The following is a 26,645-nucleotide window of genomic DNA, read 5'->3' as shown; positions in this document are numbered from 1 at the left end:
TAAAGTATTGTTCCATATCCTAGAGATAATTTTCAAGTTCTTTCGAACTCCGCGCACCAAGGAAAGCCTTAGGTTCAGGGAAGATAATTTTCAAGTGCTTTCGAACTCCGCGCACCAAGGAAAGCCTTAGGTTCAGGGACTTTGATCTTCGGCGTTTCTGAAACCGCGGCGTTGCCCAACGCTCAACGTAGAACGACCACCTCCCATTCTAGTTCATCTACGGTCTCAGCCATCTCTCGACGAATTCCATCGAGCAGGCCATCAACGCGAGTCACCATCTCCCTCACTTGGCGCTCCAAGGCTGCCACGCGACCCTGTCCTTCATTGGCTCGAGTAGTAGCGTCGCCGATTTGTGATGTTAAGGAACCGAACGACTCTTCTAGTTGTCCCATTCTTTCACGAATCTCAGCCGCAACCATGGTTTCCTCTTAAACCAAAGCTTTGATACCAAATGTAACAAGCACAAAAAAATCACTTAAGCTTGCACGACCTAAGTTCTCCGGAACCTAATGGAGACTTAACAACTTTCCTAACCAACGCGTAAGAAACACACCAAAGCTTCCTCAAAGAGGGGTTTTTCCTCTTTTTGTTTTCATGGGAACTTTTTACACTTAGCCAAAATACAAAAGTCGTTCTTCCCCTTTTCTTTTGAAGAGTCGGGCACCCTCTTTAAAAAGCCCGTTCTTCGGTTACAAAGGCAACTTGTGTACCAATAGTGGGTGCTGCGCCCAACACCCACATACCCCACATTGCAACAGTTCTGCCCAAAGTTGCGCGCTTCGGGGGCAAGGTCTCCGCACATCGCCTCCCCCGAACTTCTGCTCGAAGCCCACTTGCTGCACGTCTGACGGTTTTGTCCGAAGTCGCGCGCTTCAGAGGCGAAGGCCTACGTGCGTTGCCTTGTTCGAAGTCCTGCCGCCTGATACCCACTTTGCCGCACGTCCGGTGGTTTTGCCCAAAGCCGCGCACTTCGGGGCGAGGACTTCCGCACGTCGCCTCATCCAAATTTCTTCCGTCTGCATGGGTCTAATAGCTCCCGCCCTCCGACTCCGAAAATATGGCCGATGAACCGATCGTCCACGTGTTTGTCACGTTTGAAAGTGGCTTGGCGTCGTCGCCCGCAACACCATCCCTTGAATGGGACTAACTTCTCCTGCGCTCTGACTCCTTCGGAGACGTGCATCACCGTGGTTGTTTTCTTTGTCTTAGCCTTGCGGTCTTCGGCTATTTCTTAATTTGGGTCTTACAAGCGTGTTTGCATGCAGGCTAACTGTCATTGCTTTTTTATTACTTGTTACATAATCCGTTATACCTAAGTAATGGATTAAATGTTAACTGCACCCTATATTATTGTGTGTGAAAACTGCCAAAAACATTTAATTTAACTAGTTAAGTATCCACCAAATGTATCTCTTGTTTATAACATGGCATTTTGTAAGCAAGTGAAGTAAAGTGAAGATAGCGGTGTGACAAAGCTATATAAAAAAACTTCTTTCTATCTCCAACTATGTCTTACAATTGTGCAAAAATTCCTACCTGAGTGAACTACACCGCTAGACATTCACCTCCTCCCACCCCATAGTGTGTGTGCCTGTGCACTTGCACCTTGAATGGTTTTGGGAGTGAGTCAAACTTTAAGGCAGTCTAAAACCTTCTCTCGCCTAGACAATAATTGTTTTTTCTTTTTCTCCACCAAAAAATGAGCAGAGGCCTAAAGCGTAAGCTTCAATTGTTTTTTTTGAAAACTTAAAAAATATCTAAAATTACAAATAAATAAAAATGCTTTATTGATAAAGAAACAACCAACAAATAATAGAAAATCTCAAATAAATACTGATTAATATGTAAAAGTAACATTAATGCAACAACTTGATGTACGTAGGTATCTAAGAAATAAAATATGAGAATTCATTCAATAAAAAATTAGCATTAACAACCAATTGCATATTGGCATTAACAACCAAATGTTAATATATTTGTCTAAAACTCTCCAAAATGAGAGTGTTACAACATTCACAAGTGCAAATGAAAGACCCAAAAAACATATAAATGCCTGTAGTCCTATGTTATGAATTAGGACCTAAGTTTTTCTTGTATCTCATTATCAACCTGAGGAATCTATATAAACATGTTTTCCTTCATCCTCATTCTTCGATTCTTCATCATCCTTAATCACTTCCTTTGTTTTTTTTCTTTAATAAAAAAAATATATTAAATACTTATTGTATATAATTAAAAAATACATTTATATTCATAGCAAGGTAAAAAGAATATAGCTTTACTTAGATCTCTTGAAGTCCTATCTTGCCTAGAACTACTTTGTGAATCATGATGTGAAGTAACTTTTTCAATAGGCACATGCTCAATGGCATTTATATCGAAGTTTGAGTCTAATCATAAATCTATGCCACATAGGTGCGGGCATGGATACGGGTGCGGATGCGGCGATGCGACACTTTAAAAAAGGTTGGGTGTAGGGAGAGTATATATATATATATATATGTATGTGTGCACTTTTGTATTTATATATATAATATTAGATAAAACTGGACTTGGTTAGGGTTAACCAAATCAACTTTTCCTTCTCCACATTCCACTCATTATCTGAGTCTAAGATCTATACATATAAGGTCTTTGGTAGCGCTCTTCGTATTTCTCTACCCTAATTTCACATTGTACATAACAAAAACCAATGCATTCATCTTCTCTTGTTCAAGTTATTTCTCTGTTTTTTATGCATATAATTATAAATCATTGATAATCAATTATAAAATAATTAAATTTATACAAATGTATTTCAAAAACAAAATACAAAGTTACAAACCAATGAGAAGGTATTCCAATTCTTCTCATAGCCCGATGCACTACACGTCAAACTTAGAACTCAAATTGCAAAATTCATGAATTCAGGATTTTTGTGCTTAAATGAACTCCACTAATCGGCTGCATTCAAATAAAACAATAAAAAAATGATAAAAACATTAAGAATGCCACAATTAACAGAAAAAATAAAATATAAACAAAATATTAACAAATAACAATATAATTGCAAACTTACATAGACTTTTTAATTTCCTTGTTGTAACAACTGTTAAAATGTACCTATTATATATATATATATTCTGTTTATTACATCAATACCCGATAGGGGTATTTTTGTAATTTCACAGTTGTTTTAGAAAACAACTATTTTTTCTTTTTTGATCAAATGTAATTTTTATTTTTTATTTTTTCATTTCTTTTTTATTATTTTTGAGGACCAAAAGGGGCTCCAACATAGAAGTCGTTGGAGCCCCCAACGGTCACAAATGTGACCGTTGGGGGCTCCCAACGACTCTATGGGAGCCCCCTTTTGGCTCTCCTTTTGAGGCCCTTTGGCCCTCCTTTTCCCTCCTCCTTCTCTTGTATAAATAGGGGTGATCCCCTTGTGTATTTTCATCTTGGAGAGCTCCTCTCTCTTTTCAATAAGAGGCGTTGTATATTGTTGCCTTCTTAAAGGCTTGTATTGTCCCTTCGTGGACTTGTGATATTTTCTCTTTTATTCATTGTTGTATGTGCTTGTATGCACTCTTTATATTTCCGCAATATCTCATTACATGGTATCAGAGCCACTCGATTCTTGAAGGAAAAGTGTGGTTCGTGTATCTCTTATTTTGGTGGACATCTTCTCACTTCTTGGCAACATCATGGAGACAAAGATTGATCTTTCTTTCAAACTCAATGGAAAGAACTATATGATGTGGGCATCGGCAATGGAGAATAATCTCAAAGGGAAGAAGCTTTGGGGTTATGTCATGGGGACCGTTCAGGAACCTAAGCTTATGCTCACAAAAATGGAAGAAGATCAAGAAAAAGCTCTTGAGGGAGATGCTCATCTCAAGGCCATTGAAAATCATCAAAAGGAAGTAGAAGATTGGGAAAGCAATCACGCAAAAATCCTTGCGTGGTTTATGAACAATGTGGAGCTTAAGGTATGTGCTAATATAGCTAAATTTCGTCGAGCCAATGAGGCTTGGTCCTTTATGAGGGGTATGTATACCCAAAAGGATCTTGCAAGAGCATACTTCTTGCAAGAAAAAGTTAGAACCACCAAGCAAGGTGATTCTAGCATTCAAGACTACTATAGTGCCCTTAACCCACTATGGGATGAATTGGCTCTTTTAGAGCCAAAGTGGGTTTCTATGGAAGATGTTGATTTAAGACAAAAACAAATGGAACAAGAGCGATTGTTTCAATTTCTTTTTGGGCTACGCCCCGAATTTGAGCAAGTGAGATCCTCACTTCTCCATAGATTTATTTTTCCTCCTATTGAGGATGCTATTGCCGAAATCACTCAAGAGGAGACAAGGCTTGGCATGAGTAAGCATGTTGATGAAGTCCTTGCCGTATCCAAACCGGGTAACAATGTTAGAACCTATAAGCCTCCTCATTTTGGGAAACAAGGGAACTACAATGGAGGAAGAAAAATGATTGTTTGTCATTATTGCAATGAGCCGGGTCACATTAGACCCGTTTGTCCAAAGCTTATGGGAGCCTTCAAGCCTAAAGTAGCCTCTCTTGAAGAAACCACCTCCAAAGAAGATGAAGGCAAAAACAATGACATTAAAGAAACTCTTGGACAAATATCTATGGCTCTCCAACAAATGCTTAAAGTTTCTTCCTCCACATCGGGTGCGGCCATTGCTTCGACATCATCACCCGGTACGTATTCTTGGATCCTTGATTCCGGAGCTTCTTTTCATATGACCCCTCATGAGAATGCACTTAGTGATGTTTGCATCAATTCAAAGGACTCTTGTGTCTCAACGGCCGATGGAACTTTTTTGAAAATTTCAAGTATTGGCTCTTTTAAAGATTCTCAAAATTTTTGTGTTCCAAAAGTAAGAGTTGTTCCCAAATTAAATTTAAACCTTTTTTCAGTTTCTCAAATTGCCGACCATGGATGTGAAATATCTTTCTCATCTAATGGTTGCTTTGTGCAGGATCTCCGGTCCGGGAAGCGGATTGGGCAAGGCCATAGAAAGGGAGACCTCTATTATATGGACCATCTTGATCTCCCTACAAACTTTTTTTGTTCTTATGTCCAAGAAAAAAAATATGGAAACTTGGCATAAAAGACTTGGTCATCCAAGTTATTCCAAAATGTATCTCTTTCCTTTTGGAAACAAATTTTGTAAGGAAAAAGAAATTAATTGCAAAGATTGCATTTTTGGAAAAATGAAGTCTATTCCTTTTCCAACTAGATCTTTTTTCTCATCAAGGCCTTTTGAATTGGTGCATTCGGATGTTTGGGGTCCTTCTCCGGTTATGTCTAAAGGGGGTTATTCATATTATGTTACGTTTGTTGATGACTTTACTAGGTATGTTTGGATTTATTTCCTTAGTCATAAGTCGGAAGTATTTACTTTCTTTAAAGATTTTCATAAAAAGGTTCAAAATCAATTTCAAAGTAACATATCTATTTTAAGATCCGATTCCGGTGGTGAATACTTATTTCACGAATTCCAAAACTATTTAAACCAAAATGGCATTTGTCATCAAAAGTCATGTCCTAGGACTCCTCAACAAAATGGCCTAGCGGAAAGGAAACATAGGCACATTATAGAAACCGCTAGAACATTGCTTGTGTCTAGAAATATTCCAAAAAAAATTTGGGCGGAAGCCGTTCTTACCTCAACCTATCTAATCAATAGAATGCCCTCTTCTAAGTTAAAAAATGCTTCTCCCTATGAGAAACTCTTTAAGTTTTCACCCGATTTTAATCGACTTCGTATTTTTGGTTGCAAATGTTTTGTCCTACTACATAAAAGGGATAAGTTATCTCCCAAAGCAATTGAATGTGTATTTTTTGGATATGGTGAAAATAAAAAAGGGTATAGATGTTATGATTTTAAGAATGATGAACTATATGTTTAAAAAGATGTAACATTTCTCGAAGAAGAAAACGGTTTTGATAAAATAGAAGAGACAAATGAAATTGATTATGTATTCTTATATGATCTTATTGATGACATACAAGAAGATTCTCTTGAAAACATAGATGACACTCACGAGGTATCCCCTCTTGACATAACACTCTCAAATGATAATAATTCAAATACAAATGTTCATGATAGCAATGCCAATATAAATGTTTACTCAAGAAGAAATCAAGGAAAACCTATTAGTGCCCTCGAAAAATACTCTCAAATTTCCGAATCCATTGAGGAACCACAAGTTAGGCATTCTTCTAGAATATCAATACCCCCAAATAGGTTTGTCTCCTATGACTCTTTAACTCCCAACTATCGGGCATGTTTGATAACTCTACACTCTTATTTTGAACCAACCCACTATAATCAAGCTAAATCTATACCTCATTGGGTTGAAGCAATGCAAGTTGAACTAAATGCTTTAAAAAAGGCCAATACTTGGGAAGTAGTTGATCTACCCTCACACAAAAAACCTATTGGTTGTCGTTGGGTCTTCAAAGTTAAAACTAAAAGCGATGGCTCTTTGGAACGATATAAAGCAAGATTGGTTGCTAAAGGATACTCCCAAGAATATGGTATTGATTACGAAGAAACATTCGCCCCCGTAGCTCGTATGACAAGTGTCAGAACCTTAATAGCTGTCGCATCAACAAAAAAATGGCCTATTTATCAACTTGACGTAAAAAATGCTTTTTTAAATGGAAGTTTAAGTGAAGAAGTTTATATGGATCCACCACCCGGAATAAATATTAAGCAAGGTCAAACACTTCGGCTTTTAAAGGCATTATATGGTCTTAAACAAGCTCCTAAGGCTTGGTATGATCGTTTTAGTGATATCATGATAAAATTAGGATTTCATTCTTGTTATACTGACACTGCTCTTTTTGTTAAAAATGCAGGTTCTAGTATCATAATTTTGTTGCTTTATGTTGATGATATGATTATCACTGGAAATGATCAAAGTAGTATTATTAATGTTAAAAATATGTTAAAAGATAATTTTGATATGTCTGATTTAGGTTTTCTCAGATATTTTCTTGGAATTGAGGTTGCATATTCTCCTAGAGGATATATTTTGTCACAGATGAAGCTTGCTGCAGATATATGTTCTAAGTCTGGGATTTCTGATGATAAGAAGGTAGAGACTCCCGAGGTTATTAATGCCAAGTTACGGTTAGAGGATGAGGTTCTTCTGGAAGATCCTACACCGTACCGACAACTCATTGGGTCTCTTACATATTTAACCATCACCAGACCAGATATCACTCATGCGGTTCACTCAGTCAGTCAATTTCAGCATGCTCCTACAACTGTGCATATGAGTGCGGTTCTCCGAATCATTCGCTACATTCGGAATACCATCAATAAAGGGCTATTTCTATCCTCCTCTTCCCCTTTGAATCTTCTTGCTTATACTGATGCAGATTGGGGAGGTAATCCCAATGATCGAGTCTCAACTACTGGTTTTTGTGTCTTTTTAGGGGACTCATTGATTGCCTGGCGATGCAAGAAGCAGCAGAAAGTTTCACTATCATCCACTGAAGCTGAGTACCGGGCAATGACAACCACAACAATGGAACTTGTATGGCTTCGCAGTTTGCTTAAAGATATGGGAGTTGATATTACTGAAGCCTCCAAGCTGTGTTGCGACAATAAGAGTGCCATCTATATTGCAAGCAATCATACTTTTCATGAACGTACGAAGCATATCGAAATGGATTGCCACTATGTTCGTGACGAATTTTTACGAGGAACTATTGCTCTGCCATATGTCACTTCAGAATATCAGTTGGCAGACTTCTTCACTAAAGCTCTTCCGGCTCCTCGGTTCATGTTTCTTCTTGGCAAACTTTCCGTCCTTCCCCCGTAAAGTTTGAAGGGGGGTGTTAAAATGTACCTATTATATATATATATATATATATATATATATATATATATATATATATATTCTGTTTATTACATCAATACCCGATAGGGGTATTTTTGTAATTTCACAGTTGTTTTAGAAAACAACTATTTTTTCTTTTTTGATCAAATGTAATTTTTATTTTTTATTTTTTCATTTCTTTTTTATTATTTTTGAGGACCAAAAGGGGCTCCAACATAGAAGTCGTTGGAGCCCCCAACGGTCACAAATGTGACCGTTGGGGGCTCCCAACGACTCTATGGGAGCCCCCTTTTGGCTCTCCTTTTGAGGCCCTTTGGCTCTCCTTTTTCCTCCTCCTTCTCTTGTATAAATAGGGGTGATCCCCTTGTGTATTTTCATCTTGGAGAGCTCCTCTCTCTTTTCAATAAGAGGCTTTGTATATTGTTGCCTTCTTAAAGGCTTGTGCTTGTATTGTCCCTTCGTGGACTTGTGATATTTTCTCTTTTATTCATTGTTGTATGTGCTTGTATGCACTCTTTATATTTCCGCAATATCTCGTTACAACAACTACCTCTCTACCAAACAACCCTTTTACCTTTTTAAATGCATCTATTTGTATTATAATTTACAACTAAACATTTGCATTAAAAACCATTTTTTCAATACAATCATAAAAACCACTCATAACTTCTCCATCCGGGTTAAGTTTTCAACATAATAAAATCGAGGATTTAAATAATAAGCAATTGCATGCAAAGGCTTATAAAGTTGCAAGTCCCATCATCTCTCAGTGATGTCCCAAAAATGTTTATATTTTTTTTTTCAACATTATCAAGATTTAAAGCAATTTTCTCTTTTGCTCTATCCATTACCTTATATAAAAATCCCATAGCAGGCTCATCCGTATCGCTAATTGCAACACTTTCACGGGAGGCGGCGTAACTTTAATTGCATATGATATGGCAACCCACAACTTATGATCATTAAAAACAATATAAATAATGTTTTTTGCATCAGATTTCTTATAGTAATTAGATGGTCTAAAATTTGAAGACAAGAACATCGACTTCAACTCTTTCTTATAACATCCAATACTATAAAGTATGAGATATTTATTGGCAAAACAAGTGACAACTCAACGTAGTTCTTTTTTCTTTGTGAATTTTCTCATCAAATTTAATATTCATGCATAATTATAAATATATTTTATAAGTTTTTTTGCCTTTTCTACTATATCTTTAAAAAATGATATATTTTTAATATTTTTAAATATTAGATCTAAGCAATGTTCCCCACATGGTGTTCAAAAACATGTTTTTTTGTTGTTAACATATTCTCAACTGCCACGTAATTTGGTGCATTATCTGTAATGAATTGCACTGCATTCTCTTCACCAACTTCTTTAACTTCTTTAATAACTTCTTCAAACAACTTACATAAATTTGCAACAATTTTTTTTCATGTTGCAGATGTCAACAAACTTCAAAATATTGTCTTAGATGAGCTTGCTCACAAGAAATTTTTTTTCCTTTTCCAGTTGTCCAACCATTTGCCATAATGCTGCAACCAACTTTTGACCATTCCTTTTTTAACTCTTTTAAAATTTCATGAGTACAGTCTACCTATGTGAAAATCTCTATAAAAAGAGATTTTGTGTATGAACACAATGCTAAAAACACGAAGTGTGCACAAAGGCACAAAGGAGAACTCTCACAAGTGCATAAAGGCGCAGATACAAATGCACAAGAGCATAAAAAATATCAACTTCAATATATTGGGTCCCAAGAGGAGCTTTACAAAAGCATGAAAAAAATTAAAGGGGATCGCCCCTATTTATAAGACCTTGGAGTCATGGGGGGGGGGTCCAATACACATGTTAGAGCCCTTCCATCAGTTAGAAAACTAACCGTTGGAGGGGGGCTCCAACATGTGCATTGGAAGCCCCCACATGTACTCTCACAAGTGCATAAAGGCGCAGATACAAATGCACAAGAGCATAAAAAATATCAACTTCAATATATTGGGTCCCAAGAGGAGCTTTACAAAAACATGAAAAAAATTAAAGGGGATCGCCCCTATTTATAAGACCTTGGAGTCATGGGGGGGGGGGGTCCAATACACATGTTAGAGCCCTTCCATCAGTTAGAAAACTAACCGTTGGAGGGGGGCTCCAACATGTGCATTGGAAGCCCCCACATGTTACATCAATCAAAAGTATAAAACAAAAAAGACAAAAAAAAATACAATAAAATAAAAATAAAAAAGGTACAATCATATTCTTAAATGAGAATATGCGTAAAATATGTGAATTTACATAAATACCCTTATTGGGTTTGAGATATATATATATATATGTATCTATCTATATATATATTTATATATCTATATATATCTATATATATATATATATAAGAGACAACATTTTAACCTCATCCTTCAAAATTCATGTTCTGATCTCGTGGTAAGAAGGTGGTTTGAACTCTCTTTACTATTTTACCAAAATATGAACGGTTGTAAAGATTAAAATAAAGCATTTAAGTAAAAAAATATATCAATGGCACAATATACGTTTTTTCTCTCATCCTTTTTTAATGCAGTGTTTATTGTGGTTTGTCGTGCTTCTTTGTTCATATAGAGGTCCATGAGATCAACTTTACAGCACTACATAATCATCCACTGGCTTCTTTGTTCACATTATTGCCCGTTGGTGATCCAAAATAAACACTCCTTTCAATTTCTAACTTGCTTTGTTTCTTCTCTTGTTTTTTTTGCTTCTAATCCCTTAGATGATTCTAAAAAAATTCTTTTCACATCAGGTGAAACATCTTTCCACAAGCTTGCACTATGTTTCGTGCCAACTAAGAGATGTTTGAACCTGTTAATGCCTCAGGTAATTGCAAATTACATGTCTTATGAGTTTTTGATTTTTAGTGAGATTTAAAACTTTAGCTCTATGATCTCATCCTACGTCTCTTCTCATTGTTCAACTGCAAAAATGCATATAAGAAAATATATATATTAACACAGGAATTTATAAAAATCCAGTGTCACGTGGCAACCCTAAAAATTGAGTCAATATGTAAACTTTTTTTATTATCTTTAATGACCTCTTTTGCCTTATCCATGGCCTCATAGAGATAACTCATAACTGGTTTATCTTCACTGTCAACCAATCGAAGTGCCTTCACCAAAGGTATAGTTATTCTCAATAACTTCAACATGAATCTCAGAATTTACTTCTGAATGCAATATCTAAAATTTTTTTTGGGCTTTCTTTTGTGTGCATGGAGATATTCATTCCACTCATCTGATGAAAACATTTTTTTTATTGAAGCTTTATTCTTTACTAAACTTTGCACTGTCAAAAAATTTGTAGCAAATCTAATAACTGCACTACAAATCAATTCTATACGACTAGTGTATTTTTTTATTAGATTCAAAACGCATGCATGATTATAAATAAATTTAGTAATTTGTTGGCAGCATTCAACTGTCTGATGTACCTCATTTATGTTGTCAATGTCCTCAAACATTAGGTCTATGCAATGGGCAACACATGGGGTCCAAAAGAATGACCCAAAATTTTCTGCCAATTCTTTACTTGTTGTCCTATAATTTGCTACATTAACAATAATGAATTGCATGATATTTTGAGGTTCAACCTTTAAAACAACCTGATAAAAAACTCTAAGCAGTACATATGATGTCTTAGGCATATTAAACAAATCAATTGATTTCAAAAACATGGTTTCTTTAGGGCAATAGACAAAAAAAATTATCATGGTCTTCGACTTTCTATCTGTCCACCCATCTGCCATGATGCTACATCCAGTCTCTCTCCATTACTATCTCATCTCATCACAATATGCCTTCACTTGTCATGATCTGAAAATGAAAGAAATTTGCCGCATTGAAAGGAATGACATCCGCTTGCTCGACTAAATGCTGAGTAGTTATAAAATTACGAATGTGAAGTTACGCTTACGGGGCAGTCTTAGGAGTAAAAATGCTCCTAATAGAGCTTCTAACTCTACCTCGTGGTCCTCTTGAAGAACTCCCTCACGCTCCTCTTTTTTCTCCTCCTCTTCTTCTTTTTGTGCCCGCGACAACAACCATGCCACTACTACTGATACCAGCCACACATTTCCCCTTTATTACAGAACTTCTTACTTCTTATCCTATGCTATGAGTTGTAGGTTCAGAAGTAGGGAGCTTATCTTCGTAATACACATCCTCCTAGGGCTTCTCATATCCTATTTTTGCCTCATTCATATATCTTTCTTGTCTTTTTCTCTCAAATCATCAAGTAATTGTTGACTTTGTCATTTTACGACATCCGACAATTTGCTTGATGTGCATGCTTGCACATTATGATGTGTCCTGGCTAAATAATGCTTCAATTGAGAGATACCACCCAAAAAACTATTTTTGCAATAGTTGCATTTGATTTTCAATCAGTTTTCACTTGTTATTTGAATGCACCATTGCCATACCAGATGTTTCAATACCATCTTCCCTCCAAAACACTCAATAACAAGTAAAAAATATGATTTTTTTACCTTAACCCGCTTCCTTGAGTGAAAAAAATGAGTGAAAATGCACTCTTGAGAAAATCGTAAAAGCTCTCTTCCTTGCGCACAAATCGACCCCCAAATCGATCTCACGGAACCTAGGGTGCATGGGTTCCAACAACCTCTAATCATGTGTAGAAGTCTGCTCTTAAGAGGGCTTTTAAACCCAAAATGAAAAAAAATCAAGTTTTAGGTATTTTTTAGTGCGCCAGACCCGTATCGTATAATATGGGGTGTATCATATGATACAGGTACAGGTTATCGTTATATAAAAAAGTAACGATGCAGACAACCATGCTTAAAACTGTTAAAAATTATATATACCCTCCCCGCACCCCCGCACCCAAGTTTTTTTAAAGTGCTGCATTGCCGCATCCGCCTATGTGACAGCTTTAGAGAAAAACTGCAAATGCATGTGTGAGTATGTGCAAACACACATTCAAATGACCAATGTCTACATTTCTAGTGGTGTATTTTTTGATGACGAGGAACCCTTGCAAAGCGAGGAAAACACCGGGTGGGACTCCGCGACCACCTTGCCTTACATGGCCCATCTCTAAAAGCTACAGACATACCTGTGCGCTAGTGGGGTTTGATCTGGTGCCTTCATCTCAGCACCCTCACAACCACCCCGCTGGCAATGGGGACGACCCCTGCAGTGGTGTATTTTGTATGCATGGGTGCACTTGTACCATTAATGCTCCCAACATCTTTTGTTGTGTTCCTCATGCATATGGTTAGGTTAATTAGGTCCCTTATGTTGGTACCAATTTATTCTGCATTTGAGCTTTTGGCAGTTTTCCCTAAAAAAAAATAACTTGGCATCAATGCTGAAGAATCCCTATGTAGTTGGGATGAGGCACGATGATGATAGTGCTGAAGAATGGTCAAGCTTGTGACTTGTGCCATTCTCTCTCTCTCTCTCTCTTTGAATACTATCTCCTCCCTTTCTGTATAAAGGATATACTTCTTTTGCCACCTCTACTCCACTCTATGATGCAGTTAGCGAAAGGAAAATCTCAATGTTCATCTATTTTGTTTGGTCTCCTTGCTTCTTTTTAATTGTAGGTGTAGCGCCCCCAAAATTTTAACCTTGATTATTGTTCAAATATTGAAATTTTGAGACCAACTATTTTTTTTGATAAGTATAAGTAAATTAGATCTTATAATGCGGAAACGATTTTAAAAAATGGTTAAGACTTTGAGCGGGGTTACACTAAAGTTAACAATTAAAACAAAATGTACGGGATATACACATTTCAAACCACGTACAATATAAGACATGAAGAGTTTTAATTTCATTTCAAATCAGAGTATAAAAACAATAATTCAGTCTTCACATGATCAAGTACTTAAAACGAAAAGATCATGTCTACCAAGATTGCAAGGTAAGAGTGAACCTTCAAGGATGCAACTCAACCAGTCCTTCGCTCTAACTACTCATCATACTTTACCTGCATTAGTTGTCCCCCATAAAATAAGGTCAGACTCGCTAAAGTTTGGCAGAGCAAACCAAACTCAAACTTAAAGAAAACATATCAAACTTTCAAAGGTAAAAACATAATATATTATTTATCAATCATCATGTAACAGATAAGGGGACAACATCCCATAAGTCATTTATTCAAGCATTTAAACATAAGGCATTTAAAAGCATTCCATCACTTAATATTTCATTCAACATGAAGTCACGTCATAAAGCATAATTCGTATGCATTCAAGACGTATAAGTCATCACTTGAATATATATAAAACATTCAGGTCATTGCATCATTTTCATATGCATTCATAATTCTTATAAACAATAGGTTAAATCATATTTGACCATGCTAATGTAAAATACATGTATATACTTCATAAGTAAATCAGTTAGATATTTATGATACACATCAATCATGATACATAGGTGTGATATATTCAAACCAGACAATCATAATGCAATCATTTGCAACAAAACTATGTAGGCGTGATGTGTCATTCACCTAATAAGTCAATCTAGTCATTTATAGGCGTGATGTGTTATTCACCTATACGCTAGCAAAATCTAAAATCAATAAACATTTAATTCTCACGTCTGAGTTTAACATATATTCATACTACAATGGAAAAGTTAAATCTATAGATTCATAACTGACTATCTCAATAAACTTAGAAGATCATCACAATTTATCATAACATTTCGTTTATTCATAATAAAGATTTACAAGATCCACACTGAATCACCTGGTCTGGGAAATGTACAACCTTGTAAGGAGTTACCGTCCTAGACGGATGACCTGCTTAGTCTTGGACAATAAACTTCCTCACAGGAATATACTGTCTTCGTGGGCTACCTGCTCTTGGACAATGCACTTCCTCATAGAGCCAGATTACTTGATCTGGTCATGCAAACCCTCACAGAGAATCTTTTGAGAACAGTTTCTCAACAACTACCATATCCAGTGAAAACTATTATCATACATGTATCAATACAATTGACCACTCTCAGGGTCTATAGTCACCAACACGAGCACAAACATGTATATAATCAAAATGCATCACACATCACTTCATATGACACCTAAAATCATAAAATCACATATTTAATCAATAAGGTTCCATAAATTATAAATCACTATTAAACTTAAGCATTTATCGCATACATTCATAATTTCGTATCACGTGACATTTAAATCATATCATATATAAGCATATTATCCTACACATTATATCATCGCCACAAGGAACATTGCATTTTGTAAATTTAACCTAGATATCCACAACTACGTGTGGTGTGTGTGTGTGCATAACTTGTATTTGCAATTCAATGAAGTATTTGACACGACATCATGCTTACGCAATTAGTGCCTAAACATGCTCTCTACAAGTTTAGTTAAGGAAACTTACTTTAATAATGTGAAGAACAATGAATCGAAACCCAAAAGACCAAGGGGTTTCAAAGTCCGCAAAGACCGCTACCCAAGCAATACAACGAACCCTTTGTGTGCGATCGCAAATGCCAAAAACTCAAAAAATGTTAATTATACAAAGATTAGCCAAAAATGACAAATTACTCTATAAACCATTACCAAGAGCCAAATAACACACAAATACACTTTAATAATTTACAAACTTCATCAAAAATATATTTAAATATAATTTATATATAAATAGTGATTTATAACTCGAAATAGTTCTATAAATGCAAATTATGTCCTGATTGGTCAAAAATGAACAAATAAACATGTAATATATCAATAAATGAAATTCAGAAGCTAGAAACACATTTATAATTTTGAGATAAAAATGAGTTCTTTATTTATTAATAATCCTTAAAAAATTTTAGTTTTACAGTGGAACCTCTCTCCCTTTGACTATCTGCAGGCATCAAATGTGCATCATACTGTCTGGCTTTACCTACCTGTACCCAAAGTATCACCAATAAATTGAATTTATTGCGTTAATTGTACAATATTTTAACTAAATGATAAAGCGATATCCAATTTATTGGTGTTCTATAATTTGTCACTATTTGATCACCTGATATAAAATCATGATTCATGATATTTTAGGAGCCTTTTTAAACTTCCAAGGCTTATTGGATCTTGCATTGCAAGTTAGGGCCAACTTTACATGCTGAACTGAGCATAGCATGTCACTTTAATAAGTTGTGCTCATTGAGAAATGGAACCACGCCTGTTTGTGAGTACCCGTAGCCTGACAATTTAGGTTGTTTTATCATTCACAGCCTCAATGCCCCACATACTCCTCGTAAATTGTAATAAAAATTATAATCTACTTATTGATTCCTCTTAGTTCAATTTTCTTTTTGAAGAGAACGCTTATTTATTTTTCAATTACTGATGGGATTTTGTTCAATATTTGAGCCTATATATTCCTTGTGATAAAAGGAAGTTCATCAATTAAACCACTTATTTCAATTCCTGATGGAATTTCATTCGATATTTTACAGCATGTTAAGGCAGTAATCATCAATGGTACCACTTTTTGTGAATCTTGAGGAGACTGACATAAGTCTCTGACTAGGCCTTGGAGCTTGTAAGTGATTTGATAAATGCTGTAGTTTAACCTGGAGGACTTGTTCATCCTACTGTTTGACCTCTTCCCACTCATATCATCCCTATAGTTTTGTGCATAACTTCACAATGCCAGTCTATACAAGGTAAATGCATGTAGAGCAGAGTTGTATTGCAGGCATTTTTTGCTTTCTTAAGTGGACTCCGTAATTTTGTGATGATGTTTGTGCCTTCAACACCCAAATGTCAGCATTGCATCTTCACTTTTTAGACCAAGTGTAACTGACAGTAGTTCATTGGCTGCTTGTCTGTTCTTGCTCTTTTTCTATTGATGACATATCCTGCTTATTTATAAAATAGGATAGGTGGCATCATAGGGCCTTGTCCTTAGTGTCCAAAAAAAGATTGTTGAGTGAACGTCTAATATTTCTGTGTTTCTTAGATATCCACTGAAATTGTGCCTCATGAATATGAACAATGCCAGGTTCAGGTTCAGGATTATAAGTTTCAGATGGTGGCCTCTAAAATTTGCATGTTTCCTGGTCAAGTGCAGCAGTGCTGCTTCTCTGGATGCTCAAGTTTTGATGTGGTGTCCCACCGTCCTTTATTCTTATTTAAAATATTCAACATTTATGCCACATTTGATCTTATTTCTCTGGTACATTCTAATGAGAGGCCCCAACCCTCTTGTTTCCAGGGCAGGTAGTTATATGTTCTTTGTAGATGATTTTTTATGACTTGGTCAAGTGTTTCTTATGGAACAAAAACAAGGAGGGGTTTATATGTCCTTTGTTCCATGGTTCTATCATACTCATAGCATCATCCTTCAGTTCCCTGATAGTTGTCCAGAAAAGGTATTGCTGAGCATTTGTATCCTCACTCCATTGAGTGTTTAGATTGAGGCCACCCTAGTGCTTATTATAAGATGTCATGAGAAGACTCTACCACAGTCCAATCTGCACAGAAAACAAAAAGCAGAGAGAGGGAGAGAGATGTAGAATGGCTGGGATGGCTCAAGTTCTCACAACCACCGAGCCCTAATCCTTATAAAGTAAAAGCAAATATACAATAGACGATATTACAGAAATGCCATTAATGAAACATCATTGTGCGTGTGTTATTTAACGTGCGTATGGATCTGGATCCAGATCCATACGCATATTGTATTTTAACACCCTCCCTCAAGTTGTACGTGGTTTTGGAGCATGTACAACTTGCTCTTCAATAGCCAAAATTGACGTCCTGTTAACCCCTTGGTAAACAAGTCTGCCACTTGATCTTATGTTCGAACATGACGTAGTTCTATCTCTTTCATCTCGACTTTCTGCCGTATAAAATGTTGATCAATCTCAATATGCTTCGTTCTTCTATGCTGAATAGGGTTGCATGCAATATTGATTGCGCTTTGATTGTCGCATAGGATAAATGATCGAATAATTGTCTCCCCAAGGTCACTCAATAAGTGTCTAATCCATGTAACTGCTGTCGTGTCTGCGGCTATCGACCTGTATTCTGCCTCTGTACTCGATCGTGCTACTGCCTTTTGTTTTTTACTGCTCCAAGACACTAAATTGTGTCCAATGTATACACAGTATCCAGAGATGGATCGTCTCTCATCTGGATCCCTTGCCCAATCTGCGTCTGTATAAGTGATGAGTTTATGTTCTGTATGTAGGTTATCATTTTTGCGGTAAACAAGTCTGTCTCCTATAGTTCCTTTCAAATAGCGTAGAATACGCTTCACAGCTTCCATATGACCTTCCGTTGGAGCATGCATAAACTATATCAGGTACATTCAGAGTGTTGACAGGTTTGCAATTCGTCGTCCCGGCTCTTTTCAGAAGATCAAGAGTGTACTTCTGTTGCATGAGTGTCAATGTGTTTTCTTGTTTGTCAACCTCTACACCAAGGAAGTATCTCAACTCCCCTAAATCTTTCATTTTGAAAGTTTTCATCAAAAACCGCTTTACTTGCACATGATTATTTGAGCTCCCCGTGATCACAATATCATCAACATATAGAAGAAGTGTAACTATGTTTGTCTCTTGGTAAATAAAGAGCGAGTGGTCCAGAGAACATCTTCTAAAGTCGTAGCCTTGAATTTGCATGGAGAAACTTTCAAACCAAGAACAAGGCGCCTGTTTCAACTCATATAGAGATTTCCTTAGCTTGCACACCCAAGCAATAGGATCCTTCTCGGCATACCTAGGAGGTTGCTCCATATGTACTTCCTCCTTTAGAGCCCATGCAAGAATGCATTTTTAACATCCATCTGACTAAGCTTCCATCCTCGGTTGACTGCTAATGATATGATGACACAAATTGTGCCCATTTTGACAACCGGACTAAAAGTTTCATTGTAATCTTTACCGTATTGTTGCGTGAATCCCCGAGCAACAAGTCGTGCCTTATATCTGTCAATACTTCCTTCAGGCTTATATTTTGTCTTATAAACCCATTTTGAGCCAACTACATTCTTTCCTTCTGCCCAAGGTACTATTTTCCAAGTCTTGCACTCATTAAGAGCTTCCATTTCTTCATTCATAGCCTCAATCAAATGACAGGATTGAAGAGCTTGATTAAAATAAGTGGGTTCATTCTGTTTTGTGAGTTGAGACATAAAAAACTGAAAATCAAGAGAAAAGGTCTCATAACTCACCCATCGCTGAATAGGGTGCCTGATGCGTGACGACCTTTGAGCCAGATGACTAGAAACGATTTCCACATCTCTCGGCCCTGTATTTCTGTCCCGTCTAGTGTAGACCTATCCAGAAAAGCGTTCAACTGGAGGTGGCTCAACGAAGGATGGCTCGACATGGATTTGTGTGTTACTCAACTCCCTATTCAAGTCGAAGGAAGGACAAGGCGCCTGACATGTCTCTCCTGTATTGGCAAAAAGGGTTGCGCTCATCCATGGATCATACACCCTCTACTACTCGAGATGACAATGGTTCAGAGTCATTGATCTGAAAATTTTGTTCATAAAAAACAACATTCTGAGAGGTCCTAATACGTTTTACGGTAGAGTCATAACATCGATAGCCTTTATATTCATCCGCATACCCAACAAATCGACACTTAGTGGCCTTGTCCTGAAACTTATTTCGCAAAGATGAATCAATATGTACATAACATACACAACCAAAAACACGTAGCTCATCATAAGAGGGATGTTGCCCAAATAAAGTATAATAAGGGGATTTCTGATCCAGAAGTGCCATAGGAAGACGATTTATGACATGAACAAATGTGTGAAAAACTTCTATCCAAAGACCAATGGGCACATTGCTGTCGTGTAACATGATCATCGCACTTTCGACAATATGTCGGTGTTTCCTCTCTGCAACCCTATTTTGTTGAGGGGTATGGGGGCAAGAAACTTGTTGACTTATGCATTTATCTCGAAGAAAAACAATAAACTCATTCGATGAATACTCTCCTCGACCATCACATTGTAAATGCACAATATTACAAGAAAACTTTGTGTTGACCATCGAATGGAATTTCCGAAATATTCGAAAAACTTCATGCTTATGTTTCAAGAAATATATCCAAGTATAGCGAGAATAAGAATTAATAAATATAACATAGTAACGACTGCCAGAGAGAGAAGGAATAGGAGCAGGTCCCCAAACATCGGAAGAAACAATTTCAAATGGCTTTGAAGCTCTTTTATTAATAACATGAAAAGGAAGAACATGACTTTTGCAGAGTGCACAAGATGAACATTTTTTATTTTCTAAAAAGGAACATAAACTAGACTTTGGAACAAGACCATCAAATACAAGTTTTTCAATGAAACCCTGACTACAATGTCCCAAGCGACTGTGCCAAATATCTGGCTTATTACAATGAGATGAATCAAAAATTTCTAATGGATGGAAAGACAAAGACTCTGAAGGCGAAGATACTGAAGAATGCTTGGACGGCTCCAACTGGAGAACTGGAACTGAGGGAATCTCGTTGAAGACATACATGTTTCCTCCTCACTCCCCCTTAGCGAACGTCTCCTTCGTTCGAAGATCCTTAACATAAACAGATGAGGGAGTAAATTCGATTGAAGAATTCATATTGTCAACAAGTTTAGTCATAAAGACAATGTTCTTTTTAATATTAGAAGCAAGGACATTGGACAAGTGAAGTGAAGACTTTGACAGAGGAATATGTGCATTGCCAATATGACTGATGGAGTGATAAGTTCCATCTCCCGTAACTATACTACCTTTTTCAAGATAAGAAAATAAGTGAGATAACTTACCCGCATTACTCGTGACATGTGTGACAGCACCAGAATCAACATACTATTCTCCTTGTTCATTTTGCTTGATCGTCATTTGTGATAATGAAGATAGTAAAAGTTGTTGCACATCTGCAGATGGTGCTTTCGAGTCCATAATCGTAGCTGACTTATTTTCAATTTAGTTTATTTTTCCTTTGTTCTGCAAATTAAACCAGCAATCGGCTTTCACATGTCCTCGTTTGTTACATAAGAAGCAAGTGGGCACTCTTCTCTGATTCCCTGCATTAAAGACACCTGAACTATTAGGTGTAGGCAAAATACCACGTCCTCCCTGCCCAAAATGTCCTCGGCTCCTGCCTCCTTGATTGCCGCCATATCCTCATCTAAAGCCAGGAGAAGTGTCCATGGCCAAAACTGAGTGAGAACGAGCTGATTCATTTTCTTTTGCCCTTTGTTTCATAATCATCTCATGCTGAAGAAGTTTTGCCTGAAGATCGTCAAAGTTGGGCAAGTGGGGAAGACATGATAAAATTGTGGTAAACATGTCAAAATTAGGGCCCAATCCATTAAAAAGTTGTTGTACTTTATCTTTATCTGAAATAGCACTTCCAATAAAAGTCTGTTGGTTAGTGATACTCTTCATGCGGCCTATATATTCCATAACTGTCATTGAGCCTTTCTTCAAACTCTGAAACTCATTTTTCAAGTACATAACCTGAGCTTCAGATATCTGAGAGTATGTCTGAGAGAGCTTACTCCATAGTTCTGCTGCAGTGCAATCATCTGAAAGAGTTGCCAACACTTCTTGAGAGAGTGTTGACGTAATATAAGCAACCAAAGATTGATCTCGCTTTCTCCAAGCTGTATACTCTGGATTTTTAATAGATTTGGTAATGATGTCACCCTTCTCATCATTGGTTTCTTGCAAAATAAGTCGTGATGGTACAAGAACAGAACCATCCAGATGTTCATTGAGATCATGACTTCGTATAAACGGAAGTATTTGTCTCTTCCATGTCAAGAAATTAGAATGAGTAAGTTTTTCTGTAACAAGCTGATTTAAGAAATTTGTAGAGGGACCGGAAGACGAAAAAGAATCCATGTCGATGAAACAACGAATAAGCAAACAGGTCGGAAGGGAAGAAACAACTTTTTTTTTGGAATCTAAACAGTTATAGGCTGCCTATAGATGTTGCGCAGATAAGCACAAAACTGGTTTTACTGCTAATTGAAACGCACAGAAATACAAATTCAGGAATGATATAACAGTGACTGACGTTCAGCAATATATAAAAGGAAACGATTCAGACTCATGTAAGTTGTAGATTAAAAGGGAAATCACAGCCTGATACCAATGGCGTCAAGGAAAAAAGAAAGAAACACAGAATAGAGCAAATAACGATAAGTTAAAGAAAACAGAATCGAGAAACGATGATGTACAACAAAAGGAAAAGAATTAAGGGAACTTACGGCAGAGGTTTAAGGAAAGAATATCGAGGGTTGTGCGTGATGCTTTGAATCGAAGGAAAAGAGGGCTAGAAACTTTACCGACAGGGATTTAGATTTAAAAGATACCACAGGAAACGAAGATTTCGTTAAAACGATTCTCTGGTAGGGTTCTGCAACCTCACGCTCTGATACCATATAAGATGTCTTGAGAAGACTCTACCGCAGTCCAATCTGCACAGAAAACAGAAAGCAGAGAGAGAGAGAGAGAGAGAGAGAGAGAGAGAGAGAGAGAGAGAGAGAGAGAGAGAGAGAGAGAGATTTTGAATGGCTGGGGCGGCTCAAGCTCTCACGACCACCGAGCCCTAATCCTTATAAAGTAAAAGCAAATATACAATAGACGATATTACAGAAATGCCATTAATGAAACAGCATTGTGCGTGTGTTATTTAACGTGCGTATGGATCTGGATCCATATCCATACGCATACTGTATTTTAACACTTATGTCCATGTCGATCTCTGGGTTTGACTAATCTTATATTTGATTAACTGAACATCCTCATTTTTTCAGTAATGTTACACCTATTCTTTTTTTTGGGGTACTGATTCCATATTTTCATCTTTACTTGCTCTTCAACTATAGATTTAAGCATGTTAAGCTCCTATTGTGGGCCATATATTATGCTTGCTTCTAGTATGCTGATAATCAAGAGGGTGCAAGTTTGGCCATCCTACTTGCCTTTGCTTATGAGTTTCTTGGGATGACGATTTAACAGGACATATTCATGTGTTTCTCCTCCCACTATTCTTTCACATATGCTCTCAAGCTGTTTCAATTGCTTCTGGTTGTTATCATATTTAGCCTTCCAGTGTATGAATCTGTAATGGTCTTAGAACCATCTCACTTGGTTCTATCCTCTCAACTTGTCAATTCAATGATTGTTACCATGTGCAATACTTGGAAATACTGCTTTTGCTCATGTTCCTGCTACTTTTTTTTATGATTCCTTTCCCTCTAAATATATCTGTTCACTTTTTCTTTTTTGAGTTAAAACTGCAGAAGATAGTATATACTTAGATGGTTCTAGCTATGGTTGTTGAGTTTGCTTTTGTTGAAAAGCCTCATACATGGAATCTTTAGAATCTTCTAATTGCAGTAAGATACAAAAAGATGGTTTGTAAACAAAGTGTGCTTATGCATGTGTGTGTTCTCCTGTTTTGCTTTTCAACTCTTTTCACTTGTGCCTACTTGTCACTCTTCCTTGAATGAAAGTTTGTCTTTCCTACTAAAATATGCATACACAAATATCTGCATAGTAGATACATACATAAGCACACATGTATGCATGCATACATGCATTCATATATGTGTATGTATGTACACACATGATTATGGACCTATCTGCTTTATTACTTGCCTGAAGGTGCAGCAGCAGCTTTCACTTTGGATGCAGAGCAGAATTACTGTGTGCAGGTCAATGGGTTTTGGAGACCTGCATTCTATCAAGCTGAGCTAAGAGTGCTTTCTCATGATATGAACTTAGGGCTGTATTGGGTCTTCTGGGCTTTTCATTTTTCCAGTTGCTCGTGGAAAGTCATTTAAGGGCTCATGCAGGCTCACAGTTGTTGGCACGGTGCTTCAGTTGTGGACCTTTATTTTTGTAAATAATGAGTTACACCTATATTGACACAATTCCTGTTTCGATCATCTGCAGTTTATGTTGCTATTGTTCTGCTGTTGGAATGTTTGCCATGGTTAAGCATCAGTTGTACAACTTGTCTGAGATGGCTGAGATTGGTTTTTAAGGTTTATTGTGCATATTTAGGCTACCTATTGCCCTAATGGTTATCAGTTCTTTTACTGTAAGTTTGTCTCTGGCCTTCTTAGTTGATCTCAAATATCAGTCGATGGGGTTGTTGATACTCTTGCTCCAACGAGTGACCAATTGATAGCTTCCATTTAATCATATACACTAATAGCAGCTTGTTGGGGTTTTTGCTTACCTCAGTACCTGACATTGCTCGTGCTGGGGAAAATTTAACATTGTCTGAGCTATTGACTTTGACATGCTGCTGGTCTTCACATATTTGAGAATCATATCACAGACATAAACTGGTTAAAACTTGAGAGCTTAGTTGACTTGTCAATTGCTGCTTTGGTACCTCCAAAGTCCTAAAATTGAGTAAAACCAAGGATTAAGTTCCATGCGGTTGTATTCTAACATGGTTTGAACCAGTGATATCAACTTTAATCACCTGAGGGAAGGCCTTAAAAGCAATAAAATTTATATCTAGTAAAAATGTCTGTCTTCTAGTAATACTATTTATTTGTTTTGTTCTTTGTTTTTTTAGAATAATCTGTTTCATTGCTCTATCATAGTTTCTCCTGGTACACAATAGGCTAACCAGGTTCCTCGCATCCATAATCTATTAATATCCATTCAGCATCCTTTTGGACTATTGAACTGCTGACAAATCTTCTATAAAAGTTGAAGTGGTAATATATTGCTACAGATAGCTCTATTGTTTGCATATAGGAAATTATAGCTGTCAGTTTTCTCTATCTTCATGCCCAAGCCCAGAAAGGTAACATTTCCCTTATTTTAGGCAATCATGATTTTCCACATTTGCAGGTATCGATAAATACTCACAGTTTCTTCATTCATAAGAAACCAGTTAGCTTTTGTGTGCCAGATCTGCTGCTTACTTTCTGTGACTTCCGTTAGGTTCTTGTTCTTTTCAGTATATTAGCCTAATTGTTCATTTCTAAAGTCTATATCGTTTGAGGTTTATTCCACAGGCGGTGGTAAAGTTGATACCAAAGGCTAATAGTTATAATTACAATACAATTCCAATTGTTACCACTTTTGTCTTTAATAACTTCTGTATTACCTGTATACAATTTGCATATTTTCTTTAATGTTGGAATTATGGCATCATATGATTCTTTTCTATTTGCATTCTCCAGATCATTTACATGAACCATGTTAGTGACTTGTCAAATGGGATTTAATGCGCCTAAGACTAAGTACTTTCCAATTCAGGTTATTTCTTATGGGTCTCAAGAAGTATGGTAAGGGTGATTGGAGAAGCATTTCAAGGAACTTTGTGGTAACAAGGACCCCGACCCAAGTTGCTAGCCATGCGCAGAAATACTTCATCCGTCTCAGTTCAGGAACTAAGGACAGACGTCGGCCTAGTATACATGACATTACTAGTATCAGTGAGTTGGAGTCTGAAGTTTCTAATTCCCCTGACTCCTCTATATGTTCCACCCGTTCAACTTCTTTGAGTACTGATCACAAAGTACCAATACCGTCGCTCGTGCCATCTAGCAACATGAAAGCTTCCAACACACCAGCGATCACAGCTTATCCTTCAAATCTATACGACTATTGCTATGGGAGATCTGAAAACCATCCATCAAGCACAGGTTCATATGCGCTGCACCCTGCAATCCAATAACATAGAAGGTCTGAATCTGGCGAATCTTTTATAAATTATGCGAGGCAGGTACAGTTGAGCATCATATATCGACCTGTCCATAATATTGTCATTTGAGAAGGTTGGCTGTTTTTCCTTTTTGTAATGCTTTCGAACACGCGAGTTGGATTTTCATTGAGCATGTAGACAAGATTTATCATTTTCTGTACAGCTCCATGTATGTTTGCTTGGTTCAGTGTAAGGCACAAGAGAGTACGTATGCTGTTCTGCTCACAATTAGCAAGATGGTAGAGGTTGCCTCTGTCCAAGAAATAAAGTGAATGCTTTGTTGTTTGTCTAAAAAACTTTTCGTTAGTTTTCCTAATACTTGCCACTAAAAATGCATGTGCATCAGAAGTTCAAGTTAGCTGGTCAAGGCAATTATGATGTTCATATTGACTATCATATGGCTCATTCCCATCTCTCTCTCTCTCTCTCTCTTAGTCTCATGGGGAAAATTTTTGAAAGGAATTTTCATTTAGAGACATGCCTTTTATCCATATTTTCAAAGACTGCATCTGTTTTCTGAAATTCTTAACACCTACTTGAATGTTTTTTTATCAGACCTACTGCGAGTACCTGTCCTTTCATTCACTTAAATCTGAGTTGAGTATTTTTGAATAATGAAAAATCCTCTTCACTCTCTTTCTTCCCCCATTTAAGAAAAAGACAATCATGTGTTTTGAGGAAGAGCAAAATAGAAACTTCACACAAAATTTAAAGAAGCCAACTAAGGTTTCTATCTGGCATTTTTTTTTGCGAAGATATAGGTCTAAATATTGGGATTATTGAAAAGTATGCTCCAGACCTAGAATTTCCGGTAAAAGGTGGCCCTAACTAGGAAATTTCCCATTTTTCAGTTGCCTTCTTATCTCATCGATTTGTTTCCATGAAAGATACAGGGGAAAAGCAGTTCTTGGAAATCTGGATCCGCAAGTCAAACCAGGACAGGAACTATCAAATCCAACTATTGGCCCCAGATTGTTTCATAGTCCGATCTGGATTTTGTTGGAACTTGGTCCAGGAAACCACTTAGGAGGTTTGACTT

At 36.8% G+C, this 26,645-nt stretch overlaps 1 protein-coding gene across 2 annotated transcripts in view; it reads left to right on the top strand.

The window, feature by feature from the left end:
• Positions 1 to 25,902, top strand: part of LOC149817960 (protein RADIALIS-like 3) — a 32,822-nt gene extending 6,920 nt beyond the window's left edge. Inside the window, exon 2 of one of the 2 annotated variants that reach the window (XM_089985307.1) lies at positions 25,159 to 25,902. In XM_089985307.1, coding sequence (XP_089841433.1) covers positions 25,159 to 25,579 — 421 coding nt within the window. In that variant the 3' untranslated portion in view covers positions 25,580 to 25,902. Of the gene's footprint in view, positions 1 to 25,082 lie in introns of both variants that reach the window. The other variant, XM_089985308.1, reaches the window with a different exon arrangement.
• The last annotated feature ends 743 nt before the right edge of the window (positions 25,903 to 26,645 follow it).

Source organism: Nuphar pumila, chromosome 13, assembly GCF_984573655.1.
Source record: "Nuphar pumila chromosome 13, dmNupPumi1.hap1.1, whole genome shotgun sequence".
Classification (NCBI taxonomy): domain Eukaryota; kingdom Viridiplantae; phylum Streptophyta; class Magnoliopsida; order Nymphaeales; family Nymphaeaceae; genus Nuphar; species Nuphar pumila.
This window is presented reverse-complemented; position numbering and strand designations above follow the sequence as displayed.